This window comes from Halichoerus grypus, chromosome 9 (assembly GCF_964656455.1).
Source record: "Halichoerus grypus chromosome 9, mHalGry1.hap1.1, whole genome shotgun sequence".
Lineage (NCBI taxonomy): Eukaryota > Metazoa > Chordata > Mammalia > Carnivora > Phocidae > Halichoerus > Halichoerus grypus.
The window spans coordinates 109,929,389-109,955,870 of record NC_135720.1 but is presented as its reverse complement, the minus strand read 5'-3'; the positions used below and the strand labels follow the sequence as shown (position 1 = coordinate 109,955,870).

Sequence of the window (26,482 nt, the reverse complement as noted above, 5' to 3'; positions counted from 1 at the left end):
GGTTTCAGCAATGTACTCACAAAGACTCTAGGATTTCCTTGTGGAGAAACAGTGCTTGGACAATAAATTAGTATCGCACAGTCTTAATATTTTACATACCTGTATGTAAAGAATGCTGAAGAGAAGACAGATACTAAGTGATAGATGAGTGATAATAAATGGAATTGAGAGATAATTTCTGACCTCCCAGGAGTTCTAATTAGCCATGAAAATATGCAAACAATGTATGGCATACTCTGGTAAGGATAGGAGAGAAGGGAAATAGTGAGAATGAAGAAGATGATAATATGATGTAAATTAAGAGAAACTACATTCACTTTCCCAGACTTCTCAATATGTAGGTGGAGAACTTGAGTTTTAATTTCAACAGCAACAGCTCCTGTTGGGCTGGTGTGATCAGTTCTGCATGAAGACAGATTCTTGAATGATTGACTCCTGAATAAACTCTCATCACCTGTTCTCTCCTTCTTTTAATTTTCTCATAGGATTGCATTTTTCTATTCAAGGAATATCAGACATCTTTTCATAAAACAAGGAAACAGATTTTAGAATCCTCAGGGGAAAAATCTTTTGAGGTTTCAGAAATGTATATATTTGGAAAATTTGAAGCTTTCTGCAAAAGACTGGAGAAGGTAACCAATATTCAGTCACTGTATCCACACCACCCCTCCCCTTCTGGTTATTTCGTACTTTATGTGGCATAGTTGAGAATTACTGACCTGGATCTCTTGTCTCACTGTTGATATGAATCAGTTCCTATTACTTACAGATCACTACATTTTGGTCTAACTTATTTTTCAGTCCTGATGACTGCAAAGCTATTGCAGACTTTCCCCTCTGTCAAGACCTCAATTCTACCTCTACCTATGGAGCTTGACCTTAGAAGCTTCTGTGTCTAACGATTGTATTAGGCTGAGGAAAAGTGTGTGGTGAAATGCCCACAATACCTGGTGGAACCCAGTAGTAGTGCAATATCTGGATGTATAGACACCTTCTCTTTCTAGGCCAGTAAAAATGGTGTATACCTAAACATTGTGTGAGGGAGCCTTTGCTGGGCAGGCACAGGTCAGACACTTCACCTTTGATTCATGTATTAGCTCTAGCTGAGGGGGTGATATTTTTTCAGGGGGTATCGGGAAGCCCATACCAGGGGCTTCTTGGAGTCAGCTTTTGAAAAGTGTATAAAGATATCATGTAGGTACCACCCCTTCTTCTCCTCCAGGAGTTGGCCCACTCCCTAGGTCCTGGTAATATTTAGGATTCTGTTCATCATTTGTTGGAAATTGGTGAGAGTATCACACAGGTTGAAGGGCATCTCCTAGACATGTCTGGAAGCCTGGTTTTTATCTGTACTCTCCTGATCTGTCCAGGATAGGAAAGTGTGGGTGATGAAGAGAACCAAGTTATTGAGTGGGGTCCTTCATACATGCTTGTGTGGAGCTGTTTTTTTGTTTGTTTCTTTAGCAGCTTTACTGAGATATAATTCACATACCGTACAATTCACCAATTTAAATTGTACAAGTCTGTATTTTCTAATATATTCAAAGCGTTGTGTAACCATTACCATAGTCTAATTTTAGCACATTTTTGTTCCCACTAAAAAAACCCCATCCACCTGTCACACTCTTCTCCCCTCTACTCACCCCTAAGCAGCCACTAATCTACTTTCTGTTTCTATAGATTTGCCTGTTTGGAACATTTTATATAAATGAAATCATATAATATGTGGTCTTTTGTGAGTGACTTCTTTCACTTAGCATCATGTTTTGAAGGTTCATCCATGTTGTAGCATTATTTTTTATTGCTGAATCATATGACATTGTATGGATGCCACATTTTATTTATCCACTCATTAGTTGATGGACACTTTGGTTGTTTCCACTTCTTGACTAGTATGAATAATGCTGCTGTGAACATGTTTGTACATGTTCTTGTGTGGACACATGTTGTTGTTTCTCTTGAGTATATACATAGGATTGGAATCTCTGGGCCATATGGTAACTTTTTGAGGAACTGCCAAACCATTTTTCAAAACAGCTGTGTCATTTTACATTTTCACCAGCAATGTATGAGGGTTTTGATTTTCCACATCCTTGTCAATACTTATTATTGTCTACCTTTTTGAATTTAGACAAACTAGAGGGTGTGAAGTAACATCTGTCTCACTATGGTTTTGATTTGCATTTTGCTGATGACTAATGATGTTGAACATCTTTTAATTTGCTTATAGTCCATTCATAATTCTTCTTTGGAGAAATTATAGTCACATCCTTTGCACATTTTTAATTTGTTATTTGTATTTCTATTGCTGAGTTGTAAGAGTTCTTTATATATTCTGGGTGAGTCTCTTATCAGATATTATATTTTTATCCATTCTGAGAGTTATCTTTTCACTTTCTTGATGGTGTCCTTTGAAGCACAATAGTTTTTAATTTTGGTAAAGTCCAATTTATGATTTTTTTCTGTTGCTTGTGCTTTTGTACTCTATGTAGGAAACTGTTGTATGGAGTTGTTTTGTGAACAATAGAGATTTCTTGGGGACAAATGTCCAATTAGAAGGTTATTGGCATGGAGGCGCCATTGGTCAGACCTTGTTCCATAAAGATGCTTAATGTTTCTGAATGCACTGTAGTGTAAAGCTTGGGGTAGGTCCTGGTTATTCTAAATTTTTCCAGGGGCTAGTCCCCTTGACAATTTGGGTATAGTTTTACACTTGGTAGAGTTTCAGGGTTGGACTTTAATGGTTAGCCCATTAGCAGTAAAGATTTTGGTGGCAGGTCTAATGCTGGGCATAATGGGCATCTATCCATGAAGTAGCAGCCTGAATATTCCTGATGCTAGAGGAAGTGGGTGGTAATGGCCAGCTGCACTAACCAATTACCTGACTCTACCTCTGGAGAAGTCTTGCCTCTAATCTTAAGGACACAACTTCATGCCACAAGGGCTCAGCAACCAGAGCTAATGCAGCACCCCCTGGAGACTTCACCTAAAGTGCATTCTGATTGCTAGGTTATCCCAATTCCCCTGTACTAAGAATCCCTTAGTTGATAGGCATCACTCCCATGTGTAACTGGTGAATATTGGTATCCAGATTTGCAAAGATGGGGCTATAAAATGTACCCTGAAATATGGCCAGGGTTTTCCATAATCTCCCAGAGGTGGTTACTGAGCTACCTGGATGGGCTTCTCCTGATGAGTGGGCCACAGTAGGGACCACTGTTGGGCTACCTCTGTAAACTCTGATATAGTAGAAGAGAAGAGTCAGAAGGGCAAGCTAAGTCAAAGCCTCTTAGGGAAAGCAGAGATTAAGATGTCAGGATGAACACATGGCAAAGTCACAGGGCAGACAGCACTGAGGTTGGGGTTGGAGAGCTAAGACCTCAGAGTTAGGCAGAAATGTTTAAGAACAAGTGAGGAAGGTTCTTGTATGTCACTAGGTTGCCTGAAGTGCACCTTCTGTTGATAGGTGGAGACTTGATGGTGCATTAAGGGTTAGTCTGTCCTAAAGAGCCAGAATTAAGGATGTACTTTGCTTCTTTTTCCTCTTCCTGCCATATAAATTTTGGTGAATATTGGTGTTTCCCAGAGCCCTGTCTTTAGTTTTATTTTCTTCTCACCCCAAACGTTTATGAGAGAGAAGGGATGGGAAGCTGGTATTGCTGGGGGGAGATTTAAGGCACTGGAGCCTTGTAGGTGGGGTAGGGTGATGCTGAGATGAGACAAACATAGCAAGTTGAGAACTGGAAAGGGTGCCAAGGCTGGTGAGCAGAGAAGGGATTACAAGTTGGTTGTCAATCAGAGGGTCAAAAGCGGATAAAGAGAGAGCTGATGAAAAAGCCAAGATGAGAACAAACAAGCAGGAGCATGGTCAAGGTTGATCACCATGACTGGCTTTCACGTTGTTGCTATGTGGTGTTGGGAGTGGGAGACACACTGGCTGAGTTCGAAAGGCCAAGCCTGGGACAGACTGCTGTCTCTGCCTCTTGATGACTCCTCAGCCACCCATGGACAAAATGGAGGTCGTGTTAGTGACAGGAATTCCATCCCAGCATCTGGCTGTTGGGGCCAGGTGGCAGGGTAAGGGATAATGGGCAGAGTCTTGGCAGGTTAGAAAAGCAGAGCATGTGGGTAGTTTGAGTTCTGCAGTTTGTTTTTGTTTTTTAAGGTGAGTGGACTGTATGTGTTGGTAGGAGACCCAAGTATTTCTCATCTTTACGTACAGTATATACAGCGTGCTGCAAATTGCAGGCAGTTTGTATTTCCTCCAGGTTTGGGCTGGCTTCTAGGATGACAGTGGTGTTTGGAAGTGTACAGAAATAGTGGTGTAAGAGTGAAAGTTGCTCTGAAAATGGTCATCTGGGTTGACGTGCACAGGGAGTTTATGTAAATTTTGCAGGCTTCTTAGGAGGACCAGTAGTGTTGTCTTCATGGTATGTAATATTTGGAGGAATCCCCTGAAAACAGGTTTATTTTCTGTTTGGCCATTGGACCCATGGGCCCATCCTGGAGAGCTTTGAGCATTGTTCTCCAAAGCAGGAATCAAAGTGGGGAATCACTGATGAAGATTCAGGAAGTTAGTAGCCTGTAGACATGAAGGACTTTTGTTTTTGGTGTGTGGAGTAGGTGGTGGTGGTACATTGAGTGAGAGGCAGCCATTTGTGTAGTTAAGTTCATTTTGAGGGTTTCCCAAATCTCCTGGGGGTCAGAAGGGACTGCAGTTGTCTTCAGGCTTCTTGGGCCTTTGGTTGCCTGAATGCAGGTGAAAGGGAAAACACAGGTGGATTTATGCTAGATTTACATATCAGAACTGTGGTGAGGGCCAAGAAGAATGCTAAAGCTTTTGAAAATGATTTTCAGAAAATTCTCCGGAGCAAAAGGATGAAGCTATTCAGACATCTGTAAGAGCTTTTACTCAAATTCTTTCCTTTCCCCTCTTGAGAGACAAAGTGATCAAGATCTGAGAAATGTAGCAAGCCCTCTCTGGATATGATAGAAATAGTCTAAGAATAGTAATGATTGGTGATAGAGATTTGTCTTCTATTTTATCTCCTCTGGCTGGTTTTAGCTAAATGATCTTAGGGGCTGTTTATTGGTTTTTTATTTTTTCTTTTCTTTATTTTTTTATTTATTTTAAAGATTTTTTAAAAGATTTATTATTTTGAGAGAGAGAGAGAGAGAGAGCACAGTGGGGAGTGGCAGAGGGAGAGGGAGAGAAAAACCCAAGTAGACTCCACGCTGAGTGCAGAGCCGTGTGTGGGGCTCCATCTCACCACCCTGAGATCACGACTGAGCCGAAACCAAGAGTCGGATGCTCAACTGACTGCACCACCCAGGTGCCCCTAAAGAATTTGTTTTAAAGTAATCTCCACACCCAGCATGGGGCTCGAACTCACAACCCCAAGATCAAGAGTCACATGCTGTGCTAACTGAACCACCCAAGTGCCCCTTGGTTTGTTTTTTTAAATCAATGATTCATTAAGAGTTTATTCTAGGGAAGGGTCCTAATATCCCATTTCTAAAATAACACTTCTCTTTTTAAGATTACAGAAATGATAACTATTGTGCAAACATATTCAGCCTTGAGTAATTCCACCATAGAGGGAATAGATATTATGTCAATAAAATTCAAAAACATGTATCAAGGGGTTAAGAAAAAACAATATGACATTCTGGATCCAAGAAGGACAGAATTTGATACAGATTTCTCAGAGTTCATGACAAAAATCAGTGGTTTAGAGGTAAGTAATTATACATACTTTTACTTTAGTAAAGCTGAAATGTAACCAATAGTACTGGAATTCACATATTTACTATTTATTAGAAGTTCCTCTTGTGTAATTGATCAAAACTATTTGCCAGTGTGAAAAATTTTTTAACTAGTCCACAAAATATTTTCCATCTTTTTTTTAATGAAAAATGAGCATATTCAGTAAAAGATATCAATGAATACCCAGAAGGCCAAAGGGTTATTATAGCTGGGGTTCATTTTTAGTTTGCATTGGAATTTGTATTTGGTTTTTGTTGTGCTGAGGAGCCAATGTCATTTTTCCAGGCTAAGAGAAAGTGTGTAATCCTTATTTTTTGTTTTAAGTGTGAAAAGATTTGAGGACAGATTAGGAAGATGACCCGCTCTCCCCTTGGCCTTGTACTTTATGGCCACATTCTCTCTACAGCTTAGAGGACAGCTCTAAAGAGGACCTCATCCTGTTTGTCATAGCTTAAGGGATACCAGAAGGATGAAGGGTACTTAAAAAGAGTATGTCTGGTGACACTGCAACATATTTCTCTCCCACCTTTTGGGCTGACATGACCTCGGTTACTATCTTACTGTAAACTACTGTAAACCCAGGCTTAGCCCCGGGGAATGGTCTCCTTTTGCTGCAGAATGTCCTGGAGATAACAGAGAGGGACAGGAATATACTCTATCCCCTTCCTGAATCTGAAATTCTTGCCATGAAGGTGAGGAATGCTATATATATATATTTTTTTTCATTTATTTTTTAAAGATTCTTTAAAAATTATATTAAGGTAATCTAGGCAATATAAATAAGAATGATACTAAAATTCTAACAGTACCTTTTCTTTTTGGCATAGATTTCTTTTCAGTTTTTGAAATTAAGTTTTGAAATATCAATTTGTTTGATATTAAGATATGTTTTAGTTATTACTTACAGTGTTTGGCTGGTTGGGCAGAGTGGAGTTTGCTTCCAAAATGCTTTAGGCGTTATAGCTTTATGGCAATGGGAATTTGTGGGTTTAAAAAAAAAAACTTATTGCTTAACTTATTTTTTTAAAGATTTTATTTATTTGAGAGAGAGAGAGAGAGAGAGAATGAGAGAGAGAGCAAAAGCAGGGGGAGGAGCAGAAGGAGAGAGACAAGCAGACTCCTCGCTGAGCAGGGAGCCCAATGCAGGTCTCAATCCCAGGACCCTGAGATCATGACCTGAGCCAAAGTCAGAAGTTTAACAGACTGAGCCACCCAGGCACCCCTGCTTAAATTTTTATAATTTATTTTTTATCATTTAATTTTTTTTCATCATGATAAGTGTATTCTTTAATTCCCATCCCCTATTTCTCCCATCCCCCCACCTCCCTCCCCTCTGGTAACCATCAGTTTGTTCTCTATAGTTAAGAGTTTGTTTCTTGGTTTGTCTCTCTCTCTCTTTTTTTTCCTTTGCTCATTTGTTTTGTTTCTTAATTTCCACATATGAGTGAAATCCTATGATATTTGTCTTTCTCTGACTGACTTGTTTCACTCAGCATTATACTCTAGCTCTATCCATGTTGCAAATGGCAAGATTTCATTCTTTTTTATAGCTGAATAATATTCCATTGTATATATACCACATCTTCATCCATTCATCTATCGACGGACACTTGGTCTGCTTCCATAGTTTGGATATTGTAAATAATGTTGCAGTAAACATAGAGGTGTACGTAGATTTTTGAATTAGTGTTTTGTAAATTTTGTGTGAGCCACACTATCCAGTAGTGTGATTACTGGATCAGAGGGTAGTTCTATTTTTAATTTTTTAAGGAACCTCCATACAGTTTTCTACAATGGCTGCACCAATTTGCATTCCTACTAACAGTGCAAGAGGGTTTCTTTTTCTCCACATCCTCGCCAACACCTGTTGTCTCTTGTGTTGTTGATTTTAGTCATTCTGACAGGTGTGAGATGATATCTCATGGTTGTTTTGATTTGCATTTCCCTGATGATGAGTGACATTGAGCATCTTTTCATGTATCTGTTGGCCATCTGTATGTCTTCTTTGAAGAAATGTCTGTTCATGTCTTCTGCCCATTTAAACAATTTTTTTTATTATTTTATTTTATTTTATTTTATTTTATTTTATTTTATTTTATTTGAGAGAGAGAGCAGGGGGAGGGGCAGAAGGAGAGGGAGAGTGAAAACCCTAAGAAGGCTCCTTGCTGAGCATGGAGCCCGATGCATGGCTTGATCCCCTGACCTTAAAATCATGACTGGAGCCGAAATCAAGAGTCAGACACTTAACTACTGGAGCCACCCAGGTGCCCCCTGCCCATTTTTAAATTGGATTATTTATTTTGGGGTATTGAGTTGTATCAGTTCTTCATATATTTTGGATACTAATCATTTATTGGATACATCATTTACGAATATCTTCTTCCATTCAGTAGGTTGCCTTTTAGTTTTGTTGATTGTTTCCTTTGCTGTGCAGAAGCTTTTTATTTTGATGTAGACCTAATAGTTTATTTTTGCTTTTGTTTCCCTTGCCTCAGGAGACATATCTAGAAAAATGTTTACTAGGGCCACTGTCAGAGAGATCACTGCTTGTGCTCTCTTCAAGGACTTTTATGGGTTCAGGTCTCACATTTAGGTCTTTAATCTATTTTGAGTTTATTTTTGTGTGTGGTGAAAGAAAGTGGCTCAGTTTAATCCTTTTGCATGTGGCTGTCCAGTTTTCCCAACACCATTTGTTGAAGAGACTGTCATTTTCCCATTGTATGTTCATTCCTCCTTTGTTGCAGATTAATTGACCATATCATTGTGGGTCCATTTCTGGGTTTTCTGTTCTATTCCATTGATCTATGTGTCTATTTTTATGCCAGTATTATACCATTTTAACTACTACCGCTTTGTAATATAACTTGAAATCTGGAATTGTGATACCTCCAGTTTTTTCTTTTTCAAGATTGCTTTGCCTATTCAGGGTTTTTTGTGGTTCCATACAAACTTTAAGGTTGTTTGTTCTAGCTCTGTGAAAAATGCTGTGGGTCTTTTGATAAGGATTACATTAAATCTGAAGACTGCTTTGGGTAGTATAGACATTTTAACAATATTTCTTCTTCTAACTCATGAGCATGGAGTGTCTTTCCATTTCTTTATGTTGTCTTGAATTTCTTTCATCAGTGTTTTATAGGTTAGAGAGTACAGGTCTTTCACCTCTTTGGTTAAGTTTATTCCTAGATATTTTATTGGTTTTGGATAATTATAAATGGGATTGTTTTCTTCATTTCACTGTCTGCTGCTTCATTATTGGTGTATAGGAATGCGAGAGATTTCTGTATATTGATTTTGTATTCTGTGACTTTACTGAATTGATCAGTTCTAGTAGTTTTTTGGTGGAGTCTTTAGGATTTTCTGTACATAGTGTCATGTCATCTATGAATAGTGAGAATTTTACTTCTTCCTTACCAATTTGAATGCCTTTTATTTCTTTATGTTGTCTGATTGCTGTGGCTAGGTCTTCCATACTATGCTGAATAAAAGTGGTGAGAGTGGACTTGTTCCTGTCCTTGGGGGAAAAGCTCTCAGTTTTTCACCATTGAGTATGATTTTGGCTGTGGATTTTCATATAAGGCCTTTATTAAGTTGAGATATGTTCCCTCTAGGCCTACTTTACAGAGGGTTTTTTATCATGAATGGATGTTGTAATTTGTCAAATGCTTTTCTGCATCTGTTGAATTGTCATATGGTTTTTATCCTTTTCTATTACTGATGTGATGTATCATGTCAATTGTTTTGTGAATATTAAACCACCCCTGCCTCCATGAAATAAATCCTACTTGATCATGGTATGTGATTTTTTAAATATATTGTTGGATTTGGTTTGCTAATATTTTGTTGGGGATTTTTGCATCTATATTCATGAGAGATAATGGCCTGTAGTTATCTTTTTTTGTGATGTCTTTATCTGGTTTTGGTATCAGGGTGATGCTGGCCTCATGAAATGAATTTGGAAGTTTTCCTTCCTCTTGTATTTTTTGGAATAGTTTGAGAAGAATGGGTATTAACTCTTCATTAAATATTTGATAGAATTTGCCTGTGACACAGTCTGATCCTGGGCTTTTGTATTGCAAGTCTTTTGATTACTGATTCAATTTCATTTCTGGTAATAGGTCTGTTCAAATTTTCTATTTCTTCCTACTTTAGTTTTGGGAAGTTATATGTTTCTAGGAATTTATCCATTTCTTCTAAGTTGTCCAATTTTTTGGTATATAGGTTTTCATAATATGCTGTTACAATTGTCTTCTTTAGGGTTGGTTGTCATTTCTCCTCTTTCATTAGTGATTTTGTTTGAGTCCTCTTTTTCTCTCTCTTTCTTTTTCTTTTATGACTCTGGCTAGAGGTTTATCAATTTTGTTGATCTCAAAGAATGAGCTGCTGGCTTCATCGATCTATTGTTTTCTGTTTTGTTTTTCACTTTTTATGTCATTTATTTCTACTATAATATTTATTAATTCCTTCCTTCTGCTGGTGTTGGGTTTTATTTGTTCTTCTTTTTCTAGCTCCTTTATGTAAAAGGTTAGGTTGTGTATTTGAGATTTTTCTTGCTTCTTGAGGCAGGCCTGTGTTGCTATAAACTTCCCTCTTTGAACTACTTTTGCTGCATCCCATATTTTTATGATTTATTAATAAAGATTGTATGTTATAAAGGCTTTTCTGTGGCCTTATGTACAAATTTTAACAGTGTATTTAGAGGCCATCTTAAATTTTTAATATTTTCAAAGAGGTGTCAGTGTTTAAATTTTCCTTCCTTTCCCAAATTTTGATTAATAAACATGGCCTATATTAGTAGACCATACCAATTTATAGGTGAAAGTAATTTGCAAAGAGCGTCAGTTCCATTGGGTACCAGGAGTTTGGAGTTCATTGCTAAGGATGGTGGGAGTCTTAGAATAATATTTTCTTTTTCTTGTTCTTCCTTAATGTTGCAAAGGGGTTTCTGAGAGCAGCAGTGTTGTAAAATGACACCTGTTGACCCTGGGTGTCTACAGTGTCACGTTGCTCTCCCAATATGCTTAGAAATTCTAAATGTTCCAAGAAATAAGCTTGCTAAGGGACATACACTCCTTTTATATATCTCTAGGTCAGTCATATCCAATAAATAATAAACAGCAAATGCAAACCACATATGTAATTTTAATTTTTCTAGTAGCCACATGAATAGGAGTTGAAAGGAGCAGGTGAAATTAATTTTAATAATACATTTTTTTCAACCCAAATATTCAAAATATTACCATTTTACATGTTGAAATAAAAATCATTGAGATATTTTACATTCTTGTGTGTGTGTGCTAAGCCTTTGAAATCTAGTGTGCATTTTACTTTACATCTCACTTCCAAGTACTGACATTTCAAGTGCTCAGTAGCCACATGTGGCCACCATGCTGGATAGTGCAGTTCTAGATGCTTAGATGGTAGGTGTGTTTCAGGTTATTTTGATTCTGTAGAAAAATCATTAATTGTTGTTAAACAAAAGCAATCTCTTTATTAATGCCCCAAATCAATGGAATATTAATATTTTATTTTAGATACAAATACAAGCATTTATGAACAGTACTTTTGGGAAAATCTTATCTTCTCAGCAGGCCCTTCAGCTGCTTCAAAGGTATTTATAATACATTAAGCGGTGTAGTTTCTAGGTGTGATAACTTTATATCTGAAAATACAATTTCAAATAAGATATTTTTGGAAATCTCCCCTCTGTAAACTTTAAGACTTATAAACATTAATCTTTCAATTACCATTAAGTAAACTGGTAAAAATGTGAAATATAGTATGATACTTTTCATTGCATTTTTTGAAGCAAAAGTCTTCCAATAAGAAAATGAAATTATTATACATGATTTTTCCTCCAGCTATGTAATATATTTGAGGTTAATTTCATAGACATTATTGGAAAGGGAGCAAATAATATTTAATTCTGCATACTGCAAGGATTTCCAAAAGTGAAATTATCTAAGGGTAGTAGATTCTCAAATTTCCCATTTTCCTCCAGAGTGTTCCTGCTGCTTCCTTTTCCTCTATTCTGACAACAGTGCTCCCCTGAAGGGCAGGAAGGACAGCCTGGACTACAGGCCATTTCCTTCGAGCTCAGGGAGGACTCATGACCTCTGTTAGGGACCCTTTGGGAACTCTTTCCTGAGAGCCAGTGCCTCTGGGTTTGGGCCCAGTTTTGCTAGAGTTCCACGTCTTTGTAATGATGGACCATACCTGTGAGACCCTACCTCATGACACCACTGAAAGAGTCAAACCAGACTTATGAAATGATTTTGACCAATGAAAGTACTGTACAGACAGATGGCAGTACTAATTTCTTGGTGATTTCTCTCTGTGTCTCTATCTATCTTGCGGTCCATCTGTCCCTCTTTTTACCTATAGTACACTGGTGTAAAATCACTTTATTATTGGGATGTTATTGTCCTAGTGCTTCCTGTGCATCACTTAGTCTGAAAGGGGAAGTGATGTTTGGCTGACAGATCATTGTTATGATATGGCCATTTGGAATGATGTGAACATTAATACTGGCAGAGGGATGCTCAGTGTGCTGGCCTCCATCTTTGTGAAGCCAACCCCCCACTCATCTTTTCAATTTTGGTTTCAATGTCTCCTTCTAAGGGAAATCTTTCTCAACTCCCCAGACTTGGCTGGGTTCCCCTGATATATGCATTTCTGGTACCCGTGTAATTTAAATAATTATTTATGTAACTCTTGACTAAATCTGCATTTTCCATAACATAACTGGAGGTTCCAAGAGGGCTGGAACTACACCTGTTGTGTTCCTCTCTGAATACTGGGACAATGGATGAGGCCTGGTAGAGATATTTGTCAAAATGAGTGAATGCATGGGTTTTTAGGATGGCAGCAATTAAGTATGTTTCTCATTTGCTTTTAAATTATTCACCTTCAATTACTTTCAGATTCCAGAAGCTGCAAATCCCCTGTCTTCAGTCAGAAATAAACCATACAATTGAGCGTATTCTTCAGTTTTATGTGGCTGAACTTGAAGCTACTAAGAAGGCAAGGATCATTTTTGTAAATAGAATAATACTTTATTTTTTAAAAAGATTTTATTTATTTATTTGAGAGAGAGAAAGAGAGCAAGTGAGAGAACAAGTAGTGGGGAGGGGCAGAGAGAGAGAGAGAAGTAGACTCCCTGCTGGGCAGGGAGCCCAACTCGGGGCTTGATCCCAGGACATGGATCTGGAGATCATGACCCGAGCCGAAGGCAGACACTTAACCAACTAAGCCACCCAGGCCCCCCCAGAATAGTACTTTAGTACAAAAAGAAAAGTATTGTGAAAGTATTTGCCATTGTTATCTTGTGCTAAGCTTCTCAGAATGATCCCTTCACTACTAAGTACCTCTGATGCGCCCTTCTCTATGTAGGAAGGTGTTGACGGTGTATGTCATTGGACAACCAGATTTACATCCCCATGCACTTAACAATTGTGTTTTGTTTTTTTGTGTTTTTTTGCAACAGCATTTATGTGTGTATAGGAAAGCCCATTAAAGTTAATATTTCTGCATGCAGAAATATGGGCTCTGAAGAATATTATAACATATAGTATAGCTTATGTACTCCTTTATTTGAAGATCTCCTTAAAATTTGGGATAAAATACAGAAAAAAGATACATGCAATGGGAAATAAGGGTTAAGAGAGAATTAAATGTCATATATTGTAAACATCATAGTTTCTGAACCACAGATTATCACTGAAGTGCATTTACATATTTATAGACTACCTCCTCTGTATAAAACATGGGAATACAAATGTATTAAATACTTTTTGCCTTTTCCATTATATTGAATTTTAAACATTAATACCAGATCTTTAATTACAGCTTTATCATTCTCAAAAAGATGACCCTCCTCTTGCTCGCAACATGCCCCCTATTGCAGGAAAAATACTTTGGGTGAGGCAGCTCTATCGACGGATAAGTGAACCCATCAACTATTTCTTTGTAAGCCAATAGTTACATTTACAGTATGAGGATTATGGTGGCTTTAAAATAAGACCTATATTTTATCCTATAATGTTTGTGTCCAATAAAGTAGTTAGAGCTACTGCTTTCACAAGGCAAAGAAAATTTAGTTTATAAATATGCTTGAGGGAGACTAAACCAATGTTTTGGTAGGTAAGCTCACTTAATTACAGTTAATCTTTAAGGGGGAGAATCTTATAACCTTATGACTTTTAGTAATACAGGACAGTTTATCAAGGCTTTTTTTTTTTTTTTAAGATTTTATTTATTTATTTATTTGACAGAGAGAGAGATAGTGAGAGCAGGAACACAAGCAGGGGGAGTGGGAGAGGGAGAAGCAGGCTTCCCACTGAGCAGGGAGCCCGATGTGGGGCTTGATACCAGGACCCTGGGATCATGACCTGAGCCGAAGGCAGATGCTTAACGACTGGGCCACCCAGGTGCCCCTTTTCAAGGCTTTTAAAGAGTCATTGTTTTGAAAACAGTAAAGTCTAGGCGTAGTCCTGAAGATTACTTCTATGTGTGGACAGTGGGTCACTGACTAGTATTAGTGAAGGTGAAGACACTCTTAGTATGTTCCTGACTTAAGAATTGAGATCTAGAGCAAAGTATAATAGAGTACATGCCTTCTCTGTGTCCTTAAAATTATTAGATTTCTGAAAAGCCCCAGGATACTCTTAGGCCCTGTTGGCATTCTGAAATTGCCAGTTTGCCTTCTCTTTGTTTTTGGTTTGGTTTGATTTTGAAAAGAGACAGACTCACAAAGTAGAGTTGGTTTTCTTAGGACAGCATCTTATGCCTAAATACAGAACAAAATAAGTACCAAAAATAGTCTTGCAAGTAATTTTAGTATTTAAGCATTCTTGGATGTTAAGTTTCCATTGTTTCTGTTCAGCTGCTCTTAATCATTTTACTGTTCTTACTATTTGTAAAAAAAATTCAAAGCCTGGTCTTAAAATAGTGGTCAGGGTGGGGACTCCATTGCTGATTGACTCTGCATGACAGAGCCAAGATTGCCCTGTTTTTGACATCTGCGAATCAAACATAAAACGTTCGATGTTTACATAAAGAAATTTGGTTTTTGTTCTTTGATATACAGTTACTTTTTTTTTTTAGGGCTGGAATTTGGGGATTTTCCCTGATACTCACAGGTCAAGGAAAATCAGTCCATTGTATCTTTTTTCCTTTTTTAAAAATATTATTATTAATTAAATATTTCAAACCCACACAGTATAGAAAATACAAAACTGATATCCAGAATTGTGGGGAGGGAATAGAGAATTGAAGGCAGAGTTCTCTCAGCCTGGCCAGCTGTTAAGGCTAGAGACCTTTCTTTCTTAAATCCTTTATTTCCTTTTCCAATGTTCCCTTTCCACCAGTAACATTTCCCTACTTCCGTCTCTAGTTTGTACGGCTTTCCTCATCTCTGTTTTACTCTGAGGCAAAATCTAAGGCATAATTATTTGATGACATTTTAAATACCAACAGCTTTCTGATTGGGTTATGAAAACAATCAGCAGTCTTTTAATTATAAATCTTTTTTTTCCCCTTTAAAAAACAGAAAAACTCAGAAATTTTGTCAAGTGCGGAAGGTAAAGCTGTCATTCGTCAGTATAACAAAATTTCCTATGTTCTGGTGGAATTCGAGGTGGTCTATCACACAGCCTGGGTCAGAGAGGTCTCGCAGTTACAGTATGGTGTGTATAAGAAATGCAGTGATGCTACGGAGGGGGTGTTAGGTGATTTTGAATGAAGTCATGGTTCTGAAGAATTTTCATATCCCTTTTATACAATATTATGATGGTTACATTTAGATTTGGGGATGATACAAATTTTTTTTTATAGTTGTTAATAACATTCTGATTCTATAAGCAAAAGTTGTCATCACCTTAAAGTTGATATACTTTGATTGTGACTTTCCACTAAAAAAAGTATTTAAAAGTAAATATTGAGACCCTTCATAGATATTTCTCCATAGATTTAGGGGAAGTTTTCATATTCAGTTTTGTCATGTTATAGATTCAAATCTTAGTCCCAATCAGGGGAGAAAGAATTGCACTTTGCTTGTCTTCCTTCCTTCCTTCCATTCTTTCTTTTTCTATAACTGAATTTAACTTCACTTTTGAACTCCAGGAAATTCATAGTATTGGGGCTGTGTCTAAGTATCTCTGCGGGGTGCCAAAGCATTGGGTGGAGTCGGCTGTGAGGCAGGGGATGGATGGTTTCAAGCCATCATGCATCCATGCTGCCATCACCTGGGCTGTTTTTTTACCATGGGGGCTCAATTGTTGGTCAGTTCAGGTTCCTGCATTGTCCCATCTTAACCTTAAGCTCTTATCTATAATCTTGGTGGAACCCTGACTGTGTCTCCAGACAGAAAGGTTTCTCCTTCCTATACCAGGATCCCCACCCAGAAGGGTACAAAACTACAGGCACAGGAAGCACAAATCCTATGGTTGCATCACTGGGAGTGATAGTAAGAGGGGCCACTCTTTTTCTGCCTCTTGGTTCCAGACGCATATATTTTAGCTGTTTGAGGACATGCCACTGTTAACCACCATTGATTCGCTCATGCCTGCATCCTGGAGGACAGGGTCCCAGCCCTGCAGATTGTCTTCCCCAATTGACCCTTTAGTTTAGCCTTTAATAAGCCACTTGTACCAGGCCAGCTGTTTCTGGGTAATGAGTATGGTAGGACCCTATGGATCCTCCTGAAAACTAGCTAAGGAACAACACTCCCAAGGAGCATCAAGAGAAACTTAAAGTTCACGTTATGGAAAAGAACAAAACAGAATTGTTTTTTTTTTTTTTTGAAGATTTTATTTTATTTATTTGAGAGAGAGAGAATGAGAGAGAGCACATGAGAAGGGGGAGGGTCAGAGGGAGAAGCAGACTCCCTGCCGAGCAGGGAGCCCGATGCGGGACTCGATCCAGGGACTCCAGGATCATGACCTGAGCCAAAGGCAGTCGCTTAATCAACTGAGCCACCCAGGCACCCACAAAACAGAATTGTTAACTGAAGTATGGAGCAGACACTATTTTGCTTCTACAATATCATACGCTTCTCTACTTTTCTTTTGTCCTGATGGTTTTTCCTCATATCGGCCCATGTTCAAAAACAAGTTCACCAGTCACCTCTTCCATATAGCCCCTCCTTATTTTTCCACAGCAGAAAATAATGTCTTCCTCCTCCAGAGTCCTCTACTCACTTTATCTGCTCTTGTTTCTCATGACACTTATGGCTTTAGGGATCTGTCTCATCTCCCCTTCACATTCCAAGGATACTCTCTCTGTTTGTTTCATCTTTGTATCCTTTAAATAACAGTCAGTGATAACGAACACTTACATAGTCCTTACCCTGTGCCAGGCTTTGTCAAAGCACTTTACGTATGACGCTTCCTTTAATCCTTATGGTGACCCTACGAGGAGCTATAATTATCCTCATTTTATAGATGAGGAAACTGAGGTGCTAAGAGATTAAGTCATTTGCACAAGCTCATCACACAGCTAGGAAGTGGCAAAGCTAAGATTTAAATCTGCCTTTCCTACGAACACAGGTTAGTGGAAACGAATTGCTCAGCAAGGCTTCTTATTATATTGACGTGGCTATATTTAACCATATAGGAACTCGGAATAATAATTGAGGACCTGGTATTGGCCTCTTTCAGATGGTTGCTCCATAAAGTTTAATGAAATGTCACTCAGTATTGGAGCTGACTTCTTGGCTGTCATTATTCTTGGTGGTCTTGCTGACCATTTTGTCCTTTCAAGAAAACTCAGTACAGCCTTAAGGAAGATAGATTTCATTAAATGAATGTTTCAAGGTTATTTTGGAATTCACTTGGGAGGATAAATGATTTCTAACCCAATTTTAAAAAGATTCCAAACGAATTAGGTAAAATTTTTAGTTGAAATCCTCATGCAGCCAGCATCATTAAGAACCATTTCAAGACTTCATCATCAAGACAGTATGGTACTGGCACAAAAACAGACACATAGATCAATGGAACAGAATAGAGAGCCCAGAAATGGACCCTCAACTATATGGTCAACTAATCTTTGACAAAGCAGGAAAGAATGTCCAATGGAAAAAAGACAGTCTCTTCAACAAATGGTGTTGGGAAAATTGGACAGCCACATGCAGAAGAATGAAACTGGACCATTTCCTTACACCACACACAAAAATAGACTCCAAATGGTTGAAAGACCTCAATGTGAGACAGGAGTCCATCAAAATCCTAAAGGAGAACACAGGCAGCAACCTCTTCGACCTCAGCCACAGCAACTTCTTCCTAGAAACATCGCCAAAGGCAAGGGAAGCAAGGGCAAAAATGAACTATTGGGACTTCATCAAGATAAAAAGCTTTTGCAAAGCAAAGGAAACAGTCAACAAAACCAAAAGACAACTGACAGAATGCGAGAAGATATTTGCAAATGACATATCAGATAAAGGTCTAGTATCCAAAATCTATAAAGAACTCATCAAACTCAACACCAAAAGAACAAAGAATCCAATCAAGAAATGGGCAGAAGACATGAACAGACATTTTTCCAAAGAAGACATCCAAACGGCCAACAGACACATGAAAAAGTGTTCAATATCGCTTGGCATCAGGGAAATCCAAATCAAAACCTCAATGAGATACCACCTCACACCAGTCAGAATGGCTAAAATTAACAAGTCAGGAAATGACAGATGTTGGCGGGGATGCGGAGAAAGGGGAACCCTCCTACACTGTTGGTGGAAATGCAAGCTGGTGCAGCCACTCTGGAAAACAGTATGGAGGTTCCTCAAAAAGTTGAAAATAGAGCTACCATATGATCCATCAATTGCACTACTGGGTATTTACCCCAAAGATACAAAAGTAGGGACCCGAAGGGGTACGTGCACCCCGATGTTTATAGCAGCAATGTCCACAATAGCCAAACTGTGGAAAGAGCCAAGATGTCCATCAACAGATGAATGGATAAAGAAGATGTGGTATATATATACAATGGAATATTATGCAGCCATCAAAAGGAATGAGATCTTGCCATTTGCAACGACGTGGATGGAACTGGAGGGTATTATGCTGAGCGAAATAAGTCAATCAGAGAAAGACATGTATCATATGACCTCACTGATATGAGGAATTCTTAATCTCAGGAAACAAACTGAGGGTTGCTGGAGTGGGGGGGTGGGGTGGGAGGGATGGGGTGACTGGGTGATAGACACTGGGGAGGGTATGTGTTCTGGTAAGCGCTGTGAATTGTGCAAGACTGTTGAATCTCAGATCTGTACCTCTGAAACAAATAATGCAATATATGTTAAGAAAGAAAAAAAGAAGAAGAAGAATGTAGCAGGAGGGGAAGAATGAAGGGGGGGAAATTGGAGGGGGAGAAGAACCATGAGAGACGATGGACTCTGAAAAACAAACTGAGGGTTCTAGAGGGGAGGGGGGTGGGAGGATGGGTTAGCCTGGTGATGGGTATTGAGGAGGGCACGTTCTGCATGGAGCACTGGGTGTTATGCACAAACAATGAATCATGGAACACTATATCTAAAACTAATGATGTAATGTATGGGGATTAACATAACAATAAAAAAAAAGAACCATTTCAAGACTAATTTTATATGATGAGTAAAAGTCAACTAACTTCAAAGGAATATATGGACTATTTCATTTTACTAGAAATTCGATGCAGCCACATTCTATGAAGTAATGAGAGGCTTGGAAGATACATAAGAAATTCTCATGTTAGTAGTGTTTGTTAATATAAGATATAATTTAAGCTAGCACATACTCATCTAGAAGTGTGTTATTATTATGCCTGTAGAAGTAATTCATGTTAGGATAACAAATAAGCTAAGGCTACTCACCACTAACCGGGATTATATATTTCAATTCATAATAAAAAGCATGCCTGCAAATTCCTATTTATATGAATGATGTTCAGGTAGTAGTAAAGGTGTAGCATAAAAAAAATCTCTCTCTATATCCTAGAAGCTCACAATGCCATGGTGTTTAATAAATATATCTTACTGATATTGAGCTTAGTTACCAGACATTCAAGATGGAGGCTTAATTCTTCCTTTAAAGAAGCAGTTTGGGGTTCATTGTGGAAAAGGGTTTGTCATATGAGGTATGTCATATTTTATAGTTGTGCACACCTTCCAGTTCTCTCCCAGGGGTGAAATCACAATCCATTAAAAGAAACTACATTGTATTATAGCTCTCTTAGACCCACTCAGAAAAGTGTTGCAGTTCATAGCACGAAGGCTATCTGTTCTTCACTCATTTCTATCTCTCCGGATCTGATTTTATGCGCTTGCAGACATTCTGCATTCACTTATTTAAGTTTTGAGCACTGACCACATGTCAGATGCTATGCCTCATCACCTGGGATATCCAACACTATTGTTCTATTAAGAAGTCAGTTCCCAGTGGGGAAGACAGGTGTGTAAACATGGCTGGAAGCAGAGAGGGCACGTATTGAATGGAGCACTGGGTGTTATACACCAACAATGAATCATGGAACACTACATCAAAAACTAATGATGTAATGTATGGTGATTAACATAACATAATAAAATAAAAAAAAGAAAGCCAAAAACAAACAAACAAACAAAAACAAACAAAAAAGAAATCCAGAAAAACTAATGTCAATAATCATTTATTTGTAGCTTTACAAGCCACACTTTTTGTGCGACACCCAGAAACCGGGAAGTTGCTGGTTAATTTTGATCCCAAAATTCTGGAAGTTGTTCGGGAAACTAAGTGCATGATAAAAATGAAGTTGGATGTACCAGAACAGGCAAAGAAATTGCTAAAATTGGAAAGTAAATTGAAAGCAGACAAATTGCATTTGCAGGTAAAATAGATTATATACATATATTTTAAAGATTTTATTTATTTATTTGAGAGAGAGGGCACGAGAGAAAAAGAGAGCACATGCATGCGTGCACAAGCGTGAACGGGGGGGGGGGGGGGCAAAGGGAGAAAGAATCTGAAGCTGACTCAGTGCAGAGCCTGATCTGGGGCTCCATCCTTCGACTTTGAGATCATGACCTGAGCTGAAACCAAGAGTCCAATGCCCAACTGACTGAGCCACCTAGGCATCCAAGATAGATTATATTTTAAAATTATTTTTGAAGGAGGTTTTTTTTTTTCTTAAAAAAAAGAAAATTAAATCACTGCAGTTGTGCTGATGTGGTATTGATTATTTTCATTTTTCTTCAGCTTTATTGAGGTGCGGTTGACAAATAAAATTGTAAGATATTTAAAGTGTACATCATGATGATTTGATATAAATATACATTATGAAAGGATTCCTGTCATGTAGTTCATTCATCACCTCATATATATATATAACATATATATGTATATATTAAACCAGAAAGAAACAATATATATCTGTTTATATATACACATATATATTTGTTTCTTTTTGGTGAGAATGTTTAAGTCCTATTCTCTTAGCAAAATTCGATTATATGATATAGTGTTATCAGTTACAGACACCATGTTATACATTGGATCTTCAGTCCTTATTCATCTTTTACCTGAAAGATTGTACCTTTTTACTGACCTCTTCCTATTCCCTCCCCACCTCCAACACCTGGCAACCACTTTTCTACTGTTTTTACAAGTTCAGCTTTTTAAGATTCCACATATAAGTGAGATCATATAGTGTTTGTTTTTCTCTGTCTGCCTTATTTCATTTAGCATAAGGCTTTCAAGGTCCATCCATGTTGTTGCAAATGGCAGGATGTCTTTCTTTCTCATGTCTGAATAATACTCCATTGCATATATATACCATATTTTCTTTTTCCATTCATCTATTGATGCATGTTTCCGTATCTTGGCTATTGTAAATAATGCTGCAATGAACATGGGAGTGTAGATATCTCTTCAAGATCCTGATTTCATTTCCTCTAGATCTACATTCAGAAGTGGGATTGCTACATCATATGGTATTTTTATTTTTAACTTTTTGAGGAACCTCCATACTGTTTTCCATGGTGGCGGCACCAATTTACATTCACACCAACAGTGCACAAGGGTTCCCTTTTCTCCATGTGCTGGCCAACACTTGTTATCTCTTGTCTTTTTGAGAATAGCCCTTCTAACAGATGTGAGGTACCATCTCATTGTGGTTTTGATTTGCATTTCCCAGATGGTTAGAGATATTGACTACCTTTTCCATGGACCTTTTGGCCATTTGTGTGTCTTCTTTGGAAAAATGTCCATTCAGTTCCTTAGCACATGTTTTAGCTGGATTGTTTTTTGCTATTGAGTTTTTTGCTATTGAGTTGTGTGAATGAGTTCCTTATATATTTTGGCTATTAACCCTTTATCAGATACGTGATTTGTAAATATTTTCTCCCATTCCATAGGCTGCCTTTTCATTTTGTTGATGGTTTCCTTTGCTGTGCAGAAGCTTTTAGTTTATATAGTCCACTTGTTTATTTTTGCTTTTGTTGCTTGTGCTTTTGGTATTAAATCCAAAAATCACTGCCAGGACCGATGTCAAGGAGCTTACCCCCATGTTTTCTTTTTGGAGTTTTACAGTTTCAGGTCTTAAATTTAAGTCTTTAATCCATTTTGAGTTGATTTGTGTGTGTGTTATAAGATAGGTGTCCAGTTTCATTCTTTTGCATGTGACTGTCCAGTTTTCCCAACACTATTTATTAAAGAGACTGCCCTTTTACTATTGTATAGTTTTGGCTCCTATTTCTGGGCCATCTATTCTGTTCCCTTGTTTATTCTTTTTTATTTTATTTTATTTTATTTTATTTTAATTTTATATTCCAGTATAGTTAACATACAGTGTTATATTCCCTTGTTTCTTCTTTATAGTATTAAAATACTGATGTGCAAATAGGAGATTGGGAACTGAAAAGGAGGAAAGGAATTAGTAAGTTCAAAACTATTAAGTAAACATTGAAATAGTTTAATATTGTTTATTTGGGGAAGAATTAAGTTGAATCCACATTTCCCATCACACCATGAAATAAATTACAAAATGATCAAAAGTTGATCATTATGGTTTATCTCTAAAAAATATCTAAAAGAAAATAGATAAGCCTATTAACTCTGACTGTGCATACATTTATTTTGATTCAAGAAAAGAAGTGTGGCATCAGTAACAAGTATGCTTTAATGTGTCAGAAGACAAGGAACAGAAAGGGGAAAAATGTATAATGACAGGTATTGTGAAAAGATAATTATCCAAGCTATTTGAAATAATGTAAATATAGAAAGATAATTAAATAATATGAAACATGCAACTCTAGAAATCTTCACTGACTTGCTGTTTAAAGTACATTTACAGGTGAGGAAAAAGTATGGTAAATTAATTTAAATTTAGGTGAGCAGCCTTAATCTTGGCAGGATTATGAGGAAACAGGTATAATGAAACCTTCCTGGTATGAATCAAAATATGACCTGCTTTAAAATAAATTAAAGTCACACATACCATTTTGACTTTCAACAGGGTCTTCTGCAGTATTACGATGACTTATGTCAAGAAGTGCCTTCGGTGTTTGTCAATCTGATGACCCCTAAAATGAAAAAGGTTGGTAATGCTGAAGATTTATATTGATTTCCCTGTTGTTTAAAATTAGATTCCCATTCTACAGATTATGGATTTTAGAACATCTATTCTTGCCTAGATCCTCTGTCTTTCTAGTTCAACATTATAGCCCTATTTTTCCTATAGAATGATTCCTTGTCAACAAGTTTTGTTGCCTTTGAAAAACAACTAAATCTCAATAATGGGCACTTTCTAAGAATCCATGATTCTTCATGGACAGCCAAAGATGATTAAAAAACAAAGTCACCTTTACCAGGTATAATGGAGGGAAATATAATTAAGGAAATATAACCTATAATATTTCCAGGTAATAAAAGAAAGCCTTTTTTTTTTTTTTAATAAGTGTAGGTGTTCCTGTTAATCATGGAAGCTGCTTTTTTTTTTCTTTTTCTAGGTGGAATCTGTGTTGAGACAAGGGCTCACAATATTAACATGGTCATCTTTAACACTGGAAAGCTTCTTTCAAGAAGTTGACTTAGTTTTGGATATGTTCAGTCAACTTTTAAAGAAGGTATGATAGATACATTTTTAAAAACTACATACATTCATACGTAGGCTATAAGGAATAGTTTGCTTATCTATGAAAGCTATTTAAAGGGTGTGACTTTTAACTAAAAGGACTCCTATTAAGTTAAAAAAATAATGCTTTATGTTTCTCTAGCTACTTTGGGGCCTTTTCATTTAGGGTTGCCTTGTTTTTGTCTCTGAATTACTTGCCTTCAATATGTTAAAATGGTAGTTCAACTCCACCAGGCAGTTTAGAAAATGGGATAATGGTAGACAGTAGAAGATGACAGAATGGAGTGCTTAAATGTTAATACATCTACTATTAGTTAGATGAGCCATTCATCTAATTGGAGATTGTCTATTGATTTCTGATATCTTTGCTATATGGATCATGCATGCCTTTTTAGATATGCTGGCCTGTGATGGCAGCATGTTACAATAGACAAAACTTGGAGGCTTGGGAGTCAGCTAAACCTAGTTACAATGATCTGCCTTTTGCTATCTATGCGTTCTTTCCTAGGTTACTTTACTTATCTGAGTCTTTGTTTCTTTAGCTGTATAACTTGGATAGTAAGTGAGTCAAGGACTAGAGTAAGGATTAAAAGAGATAACACATGAGATTATGGCACATGATGCTTGCTCTATAAAACTTTAGTTCCACATTAAGCCTTCTTTGCAGATGTACTCCTAAAATTTCCACCAAATTGTGCTTGGCTCAGGACCCAAGTTTCTAGATATAGCCCTCTAAATTAGTTTATAACTCAAGTACATTTGGATGAAAGAAGTGTTTTCCTCTACATTTTTTTTTTCTTGTTGGTAGATCAGTGACTTGTGTGAAATGCATATTGATACGGTTCTAAAGGAGATAGCCAAAACTGTGTTGATTTCCCTGCCCGAAGGTGGTGCTACCAAAGTAGAAGATATGTTGACGCTTAATGAGGTATGCATTTATGTATTTAATCGTAGAAATCCTGGCTCATAAACCTAAAATGTGAATTTACAATCTAACAGTGGAAATCTCTGTCAGTAGCATATAGAGATCCTAGTTTTTTTTGAAAGCCTCAGATCCAAAGACTCAGCATGGCTTCAACAGCTCAAGCCTATGGCCACACCCTAAACAGGATCTTACTAATATCCTCAACCTCAGGCTGGAGTCTCCTGGGTTTTCAGCAGTGGCTCACTGTTCTTTCTTCGGTGGACAACATCGAGTAACTCTTGGTTTTAACTACCACAAACTTTCCCTTAAGCCACTTACAGAAATCTGGGAGTCATCTGGAATCCTTTCCTCACTCCCATTTTCTAAATCCAGTCAGTCTTAAGGCTTAGTGAGGTTTTTGCCTTTTACTCCAAGTTTGCTTGAATTGCCTCTTCTTTTCCATACTTACTACTCCCTTCCTATGTCAGGCCCTTAAGGCTCATTCTGAGTTTAGCAATTGATGTTATGATCTAACTGGTCTCTCTGCCTCCATATTTGGCCCTGTCATATCCATTCTCCACACTGCCACTCATGATCTTAAATCCTTCAATAGCAGTAGCATCCAGTCTCTACAGGACAAAACCTAACCTCCTCAGCATCACAATATACTGAAATTCTTTGAGTACCTATTTATCCTCCATTGGCTCAAAATCACAAAGACAGGAACACTGTCTAATCATTTTTGAGGCCTGGCACATAGCAGTCTCTCTCAGAAACACTCACTTTATATCTTGAACCAGATTCTTTTTTCTTTCTTGCCTGCCATGTGCTTCAACTACACTCACCCTGCTGGTTTGGGTCACCTGGCTTGTGTTAACCAAAGGTGGCTCTGTTCCAATCCAGCCCATGGGATACAAGTGCTTTTGCCTCTCTTTCTATGGAAATGCAGCCTCTTCTTGCCTTTAGGGGTTTGGGTAGCCAGCTGGTCTCTTGCCTTAGGACCACTTAGGCATGGGTCAGCCCCTCCATCCCCAAATTCTAGAGGACATGGGTCAGGGTCTCTGAGTAGTTCCTTTGAAGTATGCTACACTTATTTCTACCTGATCTCTACCAATGATCAAGCTTCCTTTCTATCTCAAGATGGGCAAAGGGCTGATGGTTGCCTCGCCTGCTACCATTTAAGAATTGCCTTCTTCAGACAATTATCAGATGATCTCACTGATATGAGGAATTTAGAGGAGCATAGGGGAAGGGAGGGAAAAATGAAACAAGATAAAACCAGAGAGGGAGACAAACCATGAGACTCTTAATCTCAGGAAACAAACTGAGGGTTGTTGGAGTGGAGGGGGCTGGGAGGGATGGGGTGGTTGGGTGATAGACATTGGGGAGGGTATGTGCAATGGTGAGTGCTGTGAATTGTGTAAGACTGATGAATCACAGACCTGTACTCCTGAAACAAATAATACATTATATGTTAATAAAAAAAAAAAAAGAACTGCCTTCTTCATAATGTGTAGGATCTTAAAGTTATTTGTTCTCAGCATTGGGACATTGGCTGTAACAGAGATAACACTAAATGACCCATTTTTGCATCCTGTTCTTGGAGCATGCAAGTTTAAAATGATTGTGTCTTCCTGGCCATTTGTTCCTTCTATCATTGTTAAGCTTTTAACCTTTGAAGACTATTTTATTTGACATTATTATAGCTCCACCAAACTTTTTTGGTTATT

General features: G+C 37.7%; 1 protein-coding gene and 1 long non-coding RNA gene across 2 annotated transcripts in view; one reads left to right on the top strand and one right to left on the bottom strand.

The window, feature by feature from the left end:
• DNAH8 (dynein axonemal heavy chain 8) overlaps nucleotides 1-26,482 on the top strand; it is a 431,463-nt gene that overhangs the window by 126,163 nt on the left and 278,818 nt on the right. The window contains exons 12-21 of the mRNA XM_078055380.1: nucleotides 486-632; nucleotides 5,541-5,738; nucleotides 11,299-11,375; nucleotides 12,688-12,787; nucleotides 13,613-13,732; nucleotides 15,315-15,450; nucleotides 20,418-20,605; nucleotides 23,231-23,311; nucleotides 23,724-23,840; nucleotides 24,657-24,776. Coding sequence (XP_077911506.1) covers nucleotides 486-632; nucleotides 5,541-5,738; nucleotides 11,299-11,375; nucleotides 12,688-12,787; nucleotides 13,613-13,732; nucleotides 15,315-15,450; nucleotides 20,418-20,605; nucleotides 23,231-23,311; nucleotides 23,724-23,840; nucleotides 24,657-24,776 — 1,284 coding nt within the window. The remainder of the gene's footprint in view (nucleotides 1-485; nucleotides 633-5,540; nucleotides 5,739-11,298; nucleotides 11,376-12,687; nucleotides 12,788-13,612; nucleotides 13,733-15,314; nucleotides 15,451-20,417; nucleotides 20,606-23,230; nucleotides 23,312-23,723; nucleotides 23,841-24,656; nucleotides 24,777-26,482) is intronic.
• Nucleotides 1-26,482, bottom strand: part of LOC144379086 (uncharacterized) — a 231,690-nt gene that overhangs the window by 73,626 nt on the left and 131,582 nt on the right. The gene's annotated exons all lie outside the window — the stretch shown is intronic.